This window comes from Triplophysa rosa, linkage group LG5 (assembly GCF_024868665.1).
Source record: "Triplophysa rosa linkage group LG5, Trosa_1v2, whole genome shotgun sequence".
Taxonomy (NCBI): domain Eukaryota; kingdom Metazoa; phylum Chordata; class Actinopteri; order Cypriniformes; family Nemacheilidae; genus Triplophysa; species Triplophysa rosa.
The window spans coordinates 16,924,496-16,935,586 of NC_079894.1; the positions used below are offsets into that span (position 1 = coordinate 16,924,496).

The window sequence follows — 11,091 nt, forward strand, 5'->3', positions numbered from 1 at the left end:
AGTCAAGTGCGTCTTGACGTAGAGTAGCCTATCCTATATCTGTTATTTTTTAACATTATGAATGTGACAAGTGAGAGTTGCGTAAGCCTATCTTCAAGCAGGTAAAGCTCGGAGACCATTGAAGAGAGGCAAGGCTTCTTAAAGGATCGTTTTGCACGCTGAATAATTTGCTGTCTGTGGTAGGCGGTGCACAGAGGCTGATATCCCAGCTGTTCCACTGGTAACACGCGCGCAACGTTTCTGTCTCAGAACTCCCGCAGGTACGCCGTAATCACTGCGCGTGCGGTTGTGAGGGGGGGTCACCGCCACCGGGCGCGTGCAGTTTTAAGAGAGATTCACTTCCCGCTGGCGGGAAACTGTCTTCAACAGCGCTGTCAACAACTGATGCTGTCAACATTTGACCTCATAGATCAGCGTGGGAAAGTTCTACACGGCAATTCACATACTTCGCGGTATTATACATTTTCCTTGAACTCCCTCGAGAAAACAACACTTCTGGTATGAAAACGGAGCGCCCTCTTAACGCTGGGATATCTTAAAACGCGTTATTTTTGGAGTAACTTCCGGTTTTTCTTTCTCAGACATAAGGTTGAGGGATGAACTCGTCGGCTGGAGCAGGAGGTAATTACCGGAGAGGTTCGACCAAAGGGGAAAAGGTAAGATGTCCATTTAAAAGAACAAGTGGAAGATTGTGTTTAAGAAATGAACTCATATTTATCGGTCTCACACTCCTTTTGGACCATTTTAGTATAAAAATGGTGGATATAATTGCTCATTGGGCATTGTGAGGCAGTTTCAGCACCCATGAACAATGAATAGTGTCACATCCGTAATGTAAGGTTAAGGATTTTCATCAAGAGAAGGTCACCTTAAGGGTTTCTGTCAGCTTTTGTTGTTTTGTTCTGTTTTACTGCATCTAATTTTACAGTGACAAACTCGACTACGAGTTTCAGGGGACAGAAACAATTGGGTGAATTTGTCAGGATTTAAGAAGGGGATGTCAGGACTGCCAAAAGCTCAGCATCCACTCGGAAAGTTGAAATTGTTTTTTTTTGACGTTGAACCTGTTGTGTTTTAAAATAGTTATGAATGTGAATGTTCCATAAGCTGAATGGAAATTGGAAATCTTACATAAATTGTATGAAAGTCTTGATGTTAAATGCTCTTGCTGTTTAGATGGACGATTTTGTATCCTTTGTTTAACATTCAAATACAATATTGATTGATGATGCACAGGCATGCCTTCAGATTAAAGGTAATATTATCAAAGGGAAGTGTATGTACATGACCTTGCATATTTCCAACAAACTGTATGAATAACCTTACATAGGAAATTACTGTAGGAAAAAACTTGTATATAATAAAAAGTATACATTTTTAAGTACAAATATTTTACTCAAAGAAGAAATGCATAGGAAATGTCATTACGGTCGAATGCAGTTAGGCTTAGTTGTACAAAGTCACTCTTGTGCCTAATGACCTGGTAAAAATATTTGGAGTTAACTTACAGTAAGTGTTTGGCTTGGTGACCTGATCCTACAGACGACACTACAAGTAACTTAACCCTGCGCTTTTCCAGAATAAAAGCCAACAAGGTGTCTGATTTAGACACAGATGACAGCAGGCTTGCTGCATATTAAGACATCCATGCTTGAAACACCTACTATTCAGCCACTCAAGCAAATCTGGAACTTCAGTGCAGAGATTTTCTTTGTTTTTTTTCTCTCTTCACATATTCATTCTTCCACCTTTGTTTGGCCTAATCTCATTTAGCCATGGTGCATGTTCAAAGCAGATATATTGTGAATAAATCAAGTGCTAGCTTACTTATACCTCCCAGCTATTCCTACCCTATTATCCTCACCATCAGAGTTTGAATTATTGTCTTAATATGTATGTGCCGTGTTTTTCTTATTTTGTTGTGACACTGTTTTCTGAAAACACCTCCGGGCTTTGTTTTACCAAGTTTGAGGTCTTACAACATCACTGCGGTTGCAATTGCCAGCAATCTGACCCACATAAAAAGGATATTTAGTTCATTGCTCATGAAGATGCAACTGAGGGAAAAGAACATCAAATTCACTAAAGTGTTTTTTTTCCTCTTTATTAGCAATTCAGTACACTCATTTGAAATAGTCACACAATTTTGCACCCACCGGATATGAACAAGACAGTCAAAACTGAGGCAGTGAGAAGATGGGGGTGTTATTATTTCCAGACTTTGAAAAGTTTCCATCTCACTCTGCTGTGAGGCAGATGGCTTCAAGTTTTGAAAAATCTAAACTGTCAGCAGCTTACATTGGAACATATTTTTCTTCTTTAACGTTTTGGGAGGTTAGAAAAGAGGAGGAAGTGAAAAGGTTATTATTGAGTGGTTTGCTAGGGATTACTGTTATGTTTACTGTGGAAAAAGAGGCTTTTATGTCATGGACTGCAACAGTGGTTTGGTTCCTGTCATGGTCTTGTGAGATAAGTGTTCTGCAGTTTGTGGAAGCAGCAAACTAAGCTAAGTGTGCCCTCTGCTGGCAGGATGTGTACTTGTTAGTGCATGACTTCAGAGCTTTATCTATTGGAGTACTGCATAAAACTCATTATGGGAGGCAAATCCTGCCAAATTTAAATAAATAAATTAAACTATGAAAATGAAAACCAGATTAGCAATTTCATTATACACAACTGCGTGCACAATATGTGCCAAAATGAAAAATAAAATGAAATTATTTTATTTTCATTTACATTTTTACTCTGACAATGCGTTGTCCCTGTCAAATTGAAAAAGAAAATGCAATTGGTGATTTGACATTTCATTTTCACTAAAATCTCGAGGCAAGACTGCCAATATGAAAATGAAAAGGCAAATGTGAAAAAGAAATTGTAAAAACATTTTTTACAAAGGTTTTATTAATGTTCACGCGATAATACTGACACAATTCAAATTAAAATGTAAACTTTGATTTTCATTTTATTTTCTCTTCTCTTCTATTTCATTTTCTTGTTCACAGTCATGCAAATGACATGTTAATTGGTGGGTGTGGACGAGCGTCTGCATTACTGGGAACGTCCACAAAAACGTCATATCCGTTTATTCGAACGAACGTGTGTAGACCTTGTCAGGCGCTTGGCCTTAGCGCTTTATAATGATCATGATGACTGTGCCTGGTGCAATACCGAAAAGTTGTTGTGTGGTGTTCTGCATCTCTGATAAGTTAACAGACGAACAAACTAAAGCATTGGAGAGCCCGTATCTCTAGCGTGCCCTGAAACATGCCGGAGCGCGATTGTCCCCACTCCGCCGCTGACCTGCTCATACACTGTACATGACCATCCGCACCCGAGCACGCTATCATCATTACACTGTGACTGCTTTTAAGAAAACATAAACAAAGCGATCTTTCTCAGCACAATAGAATCCATCGTAATGTTCGGTTTGAGGTTGATAAGTTGTGTTTAACTTCACGCGCGCGGTGCGCAGACCAATTCGCTTATGGTATCACGAGAGCTGCTCATATGTGTTTAAATCAGCCCCACGTACTTAATTCATTATGATTATGAGCCAATCGTTATACGAAGTGCTGCACTATGTTATGAATGCATGTTTTAAATGATGCGCCTGTTTAAATTCCTTAAAGTTAAGCGAATGGTTTTTTTTGTCCCACAGCGCGGTGACACAGGCCTGCACTTATAAGTGATGTAGGTATTAGGGTGCGTTTACACTTGGCATGAACATGCGATCTCGGTGATCCGAACAAGCAGATCGGATCTTCAGACAATCAGGACACAGCGCGTTTACACTTGTCAACAAGTGGCTTCCACATCTGGATAACTGATCGGATCTCTATAGTTTCCCGCCCATTATTTTAATAAGCCTGCAATTTAAAAATAGCCCTGGTGCGGGTAGATTTCACACAACACGTATAACGGGGAGGATGAGCATGTTACACATTTGATACGCAGCCATGTTGAACTCAAGGCAGCGGTTGGAAGTAAACCATGGTTAAAACAATTATTGATCTTATATGTGAAAGTATAAGCAGAGGACGTTTGTAAAATGACACAAGCTTTTGTACTTGAGCTGTGGCGGGTTTCACTAGTGCGCACACACACACAGACTCTAACGGTGTTTTTAAACACATCATTTGTTTATTCATGTCACAGACACATAAAATAATCACATAAGTAGGCCGAAGTTCCTATGATCAAAAGCGACGACTTACATCGTTCTCGTCTATTTGGGTTGGTTCGGCTGAAAGTGACAGCGAGTCGTTTCTTTGGTCTGCGCCCTAAATAGCGTGCTTACTGACATCAGCTATAAGCAACACTATACAATCTTGTTTCTGTGTGTAAATGATATACGGTGTATTCAGAGCTCCGTTTCAAGCTGCCCGTCTGCCGCTTAATCTGTCTTCCGGGAACGGTACTTTCGAGTCAGATCCGTGGGCGTGGCTTGTTGGTTTTGACTAAATCTTTGGTGTTTCAAGTCTTACGAAACCTTTACCCTAACCCACACCCTAACCTTACTCTAACCATCTAAACTACCTATGATTGTTAAAATTGATGAAAAAACACGTTAGGGTGATGACATCAGACTTGACTGTAGGTTAAAGTATCCATGATAATTTCGTGGGAAAATGAAAGACTGTGCAACGTTCGGGAGCAAGAGTAAACTTTCCGCTGCATTTGTCAGCTGCTCCGCAGTCTGAGAGGCTTCGGACAGACGAGAGAATAATGACAGTGGGCGGGGTTTTCTGTGAAATTGTACCGGTAAATGTAGATAAACTGTCTGGATTGCGTTTACATTACACTGAGATCCAATCACAATGCGTCCTCGACTACCTCTGGATCAGTACACGCTGATCGGATGACATTCCGATCAGAAGCGCGTTTACACTTGTCTTTTCAATGTGTATGTGGACAACATCCAGATACAGATCGCATGTTAATGCAAGTGTAAACACACCCTTAGATGTTTTTTTTGGTATGACGGCTGAACTTCAAGGAATTTAAACAGGCTCATCATTTAAAACATGCATTCATAACATAGTGCAGCACTTCGTATAACGATCAACCTCAAACCGAACATTACGATGGATTCTATTGTGCTGAGAAAGATCGCTTTGTTTATGTTTTCTTAAAAGCAGTCACAGTGTAATGATGATAGCGTGCTCGGGTGCGGATGGTCATGTACAGTGTAAGAGCAGGTCAGTGGCGGAGTGGGGACAATCGCGCTCCGGCATGTTTCAGGGCACGCTAGAGATACGGGCTCTCCAATGCTTTAGTTTGTTCGTCTGTTAACTTATCAGAGATGCAGAACACCACACAACAACTTTTCGGTATTGCACCAGGCACAGTCACCGTGATCATTACAAAGCGCTAAGGCCAAGCGCCTGACAAGGTCTACACACGTTCGTTCGAATAAACGGATATGACGTTTTTGTGGACGTTCCCAGTAATGCAGACGCTCGTCCACACCCACTAATTAACATGTCATTTGCATGACCGTGAACAAGAAAATGAAAACAAAAACGAAAATGAAATAAAAGAGAAGAGAAAATAAAATAAAATAAAGTGAAAATCAAAGTTTACATTTTAATTTGAATTGTGTCAGTATTATTGCGTGAACATTAATAAAACCTTTGTAAAAATGTTTTTACAATTTCTTTTTCACATTTGCCCTTTCATTTTCATATTGGCAGTCTTGCCTCGAGATTTTAGTGAAAATGAAATGTCAAATCACCAATTGCATTTTCTTTTTCAATTTGACAGGGACAACGCATTGTCAGTGTAAAAATGAAAATGAAAATAAAATAATTTCATTTTATTTTTCATTTTGGCACATATTGTGCACGCAGTTGTGTATAATGAAATTGCTAATCTGGTTTTCATTTTCATTGTTTAATTTATTTATTTAAATTTGGCAGGATTTGCCTCCCATAACTCATGGCTTACTGGATAAAACAGAAATCTTTTAAGGTTTCTAATGCCATCATAAATACTACTGATTAAATTTTAAGGGGAATGAGAAAAGTACAACACCTGAGGCTTTAACCAATTTGTCGATTTTTACCCAATAACGTGGGCAGACTTTGAAGTAGGCTACTTTATAATGTTAAAACTTTAACTCTTTCTGTTTTTATGTCTTTTTTATACCGTGTTGTTGTTGGATTTGGGCAGTGTCCATTGACTAAAAAGCCTCTAACCTGTTGAGTGAGCTAGCAATGGGGTTGCAGGAAATGCATTTTTGGGATTTTATAGGTCTACTATGTGAATATTGATATTGAGTAATGACACAATTTGGGCTGGGTTGAGTGTTGGGTTACAGTACTGTGATATATATGAAAATTTGTTAAAAATGATTGTAGATACTATTTCCATATAGAGTTACATCGTAAATATATCTTTAGCATACCTATACCTATAAACATAAACATCTCACATTTAACTTGTGCATTTAACTTGAACATTTACATTCTATTTTCATGTTATGGTATTATTGCAAATTTTTCATATATTGTCATTTTTAGAGATCGACTGATACATCGTTTCCCCATTAATTTTCCCGATATTAAGCATTTTCCCATCATTGGGTATCTTTTTTCTAATATCGGATTCACCGATAAGCGCCGCCATCTTGTGGCCGTATAGAGAATTGCATGCAGGACCGTCATTGCAGCAGAGCGTCTGAGGTGAGACGAGACAAACGACAGCGTGCACAGGCAACATATACTCACTTGCTTTAACTTTATTTAACATGAGAGCAATTAATGCGCAAATGAGATCTTACATTTAATGCCTGATGTGTAGTTTACAAAGCTTCGCTCTAATAAATAGAGATGAACTCACAGAGTTACATAGCTTAAGCCATCAATTCCTCTCCCAATAAAGACGTATCTTTACATGAATTAAATGAAACAGCTATGAATTAATTCATGTTGGAAATAAAAGCTGAATTTAATTACCTTTGTTGTCTATGCTCATCGATCATATTGCTGTTCACTCACCGGCTTGATGCTCAGGAAGTTTTAGCATAGCTATGAAGTCAATTCAATGCCACATATATTTGCAAAAGAAAATGAAGTTTTGCAAAAGAAAAAGAAAAACTGAGCAAAAATAAATAAAATTGCAAACAAAAATAATGATTCGCAAAAGAAAAATTAGCTGTTGAGAGAAAAAAATAAGTTGATCAACTCACACGAATGATCGTGTGAGTTGAGCCTTGGATGTTTCATTGCATTTCTTCCAGAGCACAACACCTGTAGCCAAAACAGGAAAAACAACAGAATTATTAACTCCTTATTTGTGCATTAAAATGTTTACACAAAGATACACAAACCATGGAACCTTTCTAGCCATAAAGATACTTACTGTAATATCAAAGCTATGTAAAGTGGCTTGTGTCTGAACAGAGGCAAGAATTATTTTTGAACAAAGACACTTTAGTAACAGTGCACTTTATTTTTTTGCACTCTTTCAGGCCCCCCTATTTATTTGTGTATAAATGCAAGTTGTTTTGCTTTGTATACAAGGAGGGAGTGATTGTTATAAATAAAATAGTTTGTTCAGTTGTGTTGTAATCAGTGTGTCAAAAACGGATGTAAAACAGTAAATAAACATCAGTTCTGCAAATCCGGTATCGGGCACATAAACATTCAAATAATTGGTATCTGTATCGGTTTAAAAAAAATCTATATCGGTCGATCACTATTTTTATGATTCCAGTACTGATAACATTTAAAATAATACACTTGAAATAAAATAATATACTTCAATTGAACAATTCACAGTTTCTAACAATCCAACAAGGTATTAGTTTTAGATATGGTTTCATCAATGTACATTTCGTAGAGAAAAACTTGCAATAATACCATGTATTTTAATACCATATATTGTTTTATTAATTCATCATGTATTACTGTTATTTTTAAAATCGTAAAATAAAAAAGCGCTATAAAAATAAAATGTAAAAAATGTAAATTTAATTGCATTTCATACACCAAAAAATGCACTCAAGGTGTCACTGGGGTGGTACCTTTTAAAAAAGTATATCTTTGCTCTGAAAGAGACTGTATTAGTACCTTAAAGGCGGGGTAACCCGATTTCCGACAACTGAGTCGGGCCGAGTACCAAAACAACCTTGTAGCCAATCAGCAGTAAGGTGCACAGTGCACAGGACGGACATTAGTCGAGCCGAGCACTGACGAAAGCGACAGATGGGGGTAGGTGTGTGTTTGTTTTGGTGATTTGAACATCAACAACGGCTAAGAGAAATCGGACACACCGCCTTTAAAGGTACACATTGGTACCATATGTATACATCTGTTCCCACTGTATATTGGGACCTTTTTAAAGTGTACTGTCCCAGTGACAGCGTGGGTACATTTTTTGACCATATTTCTGACATTGTTAAGGAGGAAAGTGTGATTTTCAGCTTTAAAATGATAGGTGATAGTATGTTTTCCTCTTTAATAAAGTTTTTCTTCCAAAGAATAATTAAAGTTAATTGTTTTTCCTTATTAAAAAGTTTTAGAGAAATCAATAGTACATTTTGTGATATTGAAGTAGATTAAAATGATTTGGACTTACATATGAGGACTTAGTCATATGTCAGTGACCTAGTGAAAGCCGTTTTAATGTACACATTTTCAGTGTTCTGTACACACTGTAGAACTTAAACCTACCACAATTGGCAAATAGAATTGAAAGCAACATGAATGTAAAACAGTCTACCTTAATGAATCGCAGAAATAAAATTAATGCTGGATACATTACACAAAATGATTTTAGACAGCTGAGGGTTGTTTTGATTCAATTTCTCAATAATGGAGTTGCATTGGCTCACATTCCTGATCTAGACACTGTTGCATTTTGGTTCTAGAAAGCATGCCTAAATGGAATTACTTTTTTAAAAATATCATTACTTACCATTTACCCACGCTAACCTTTTCCATATTACCAGTTTTTCATATTATCCACATTTTCTTTTTTGTTTGTTTGCAAGTTTGTCATGTACTTATTGAGTTTTTAAATCTGTAGTGAACCTGTTCTTTAATGGCCCGCTCATGTTTTTATGCCTAAGGCTCCAGATGCACAATGGCGCTTTTACTTGGCTGAAAACGCCAGTTGCGGGTGCTTGAATGGTGTGTTTTTTTCAAGCGGAGGCACGTTGGTTACTATGAAACGCTGAGCGTGATTAAAAACGCTGAGCCTTTGGAAAAGAATGCCAGCTGCTGGCATTTTTCAAAAAACGCTGCGTTTCAGTTGGAAACAATTGAAAAAACACGCCGTACGCCAGCAGAAACGCCTCGGTGGACACAGCCCCTTATTTGCTAAAACTTTTCTTAAATAACCCTGCACATATCAGCAGAAGCCTGTCTGCTGGAGCTGTGAATGGAGGAGCTGTAAAGTGTCATTTGAAGCATCTAAATTATTGCATTGCTCAGAATATATCACCACAGTATAGAGAGAACCCATCCCGTTCTGCTTCAGGGGCTGATATGTTATAACTCACTCAGAGAGCCAGGCAGAACGACAGATTTGTAATAGAGAGAGAGAGTTTGGATGAGCTTCCCTTTCTGAAATCTCATCCTTCTTCTGGAAGGCAAAAATCCTTTGGGCCTAGACATCAGCTTTCACAGTAAATAAACAAAATGCACCTGAAACTCGCCATGGGATACGGTGACATTCCAAACAATCCAAAGCATTTAATTGCATCTGTTTTACATGCATACAGTAAATGTATTTCAGATAAAGGTGAAGTGTGTAATTTCTGCTTTACTAGCAGAATTTATTAGAATTGAAAAAAATATATTAGGGACCTTTGTGATAAACCATGGCATGGAATCATTTTTATTCCATATATTTCTGCTTAGTACCTATTGAAACAGCTTTACTGAGTGAACCATAGTGAGATCTCCTTTCATTATGCACCAATTGTCAGTTGATAAAAGGCTTGACTCAATTTTGACAGTTTGGTCCATTTTATTCTTTCAACCTTTTAACAGCACTATAAAAGAAAGACATATAGGAATCAGTGCTTACAGATACGTCTATCACAGCTGCTGCCTGAATGGAACCTTGGAAACCTTTCTTCAATCAAACCTCACAGTGTCATGTCTGCTATACTCTGCTCTTTGCTCAGCGGATTCTAACAGGGCTGGAGCCTTTCCTGTGCACGATTCTGTTATTTTATGTGCCATCTGTCTCCTAGAGCTGATGCGGCTCATTTATGATGCCAGTATTCATCCAGTGCCTGTCACTGCTCTCTGCAATTTATACCAGAAGGATAGGTTAGGTGCCAATGCCATCATTTACTTTTATTCACTAATAGTGTAGATACTGCTGAGTCTTGTAGATTTTTATTTCCTTGTTCAGGTGCAGATGTATAGTCTTCTGCACTCGATCAGGAAGAGTGTGCGTGCTTGTCTGTGTGCGTGTCCGTGTGTTTGCGCATCCGTGTGTGTGTCTATGTCTATGTGTGTTAGTACGTGTGCATATTGTGTGTGGGGAGTGTTTTGTATGTGAGTATGTCTGTTTTCTGTGTTTTCACCTTTTTCTTGTTTTTACAGGTATAACTTTAATTGTTTTGCTTATAAGTCAATATGTCTCATGTACAGCTGCTTTGTAACAATGAAAATTGTAAAAAGCACTAAATAAATAAAGTTGAGTTGAGATGAGAGTGGTTTTGAAGTTGGTGTCCCATTTATAATTGTGCACGAAAATAACCATTTGTTAGTGCTGATTTACGTTTCTATTGGTCTGGTTGTAAAGGCCAGTTCTAAGTCAAGTCTCAAATATAAGTATTTCACCACAAGCCAAATCTCTAATCCTTTTGTTGGTTGTGTTTTAAAGGAGAAATGTGGAGAATTTAGCGACATCTAGCGGTGAGGTTGTGAATTGCAACCAACGGTTTACTCCACCACTCCCTTTCAAAGCACTCTTGCAGGACAAAGATGTCATCGCGTTTTAGCTTCTTTACCGAATGAGATAACTTATTTACATGCTCTGTAGAGCAGTTTGTCCGTTTAGGGGGGAATTTCATGTAGGCCTAAGGGGATCCGTGGTGTATGTAGATAGAAATAGCTAATTCTAGGGTAA

The 11,091-nt window shown here is 38.0% G+C and overlaps 1 protein-coding gene across 1 annotated transcript in view; it reads left to right on the forward strand.

Moving 5' to 3' along the window:
• The first annotated feature begins 224 nt into the window (after positions 1 to 224).
• dpp6b (dipeptidyl-peptidase 6b) overlaps positions 225 to 11,091 on the forward strand; it is a 112,308-nt gene continuing 101,441 nt past the window's right edge. The window contains exons 1-2 of the mRNA XM_057334872.1: positions 225 to 498; positions 582 to 656. Of these exons, the coding sequence (XP_057190855.1) occupies positions 597 to 656 (60 nt within the window). The 5' untranslated portion in view covers positions 225 to 498; positions 582 to 596. The remainder of the gene's footprint in view (positions 499 to 581; positions 657 to 11,091) is intronic.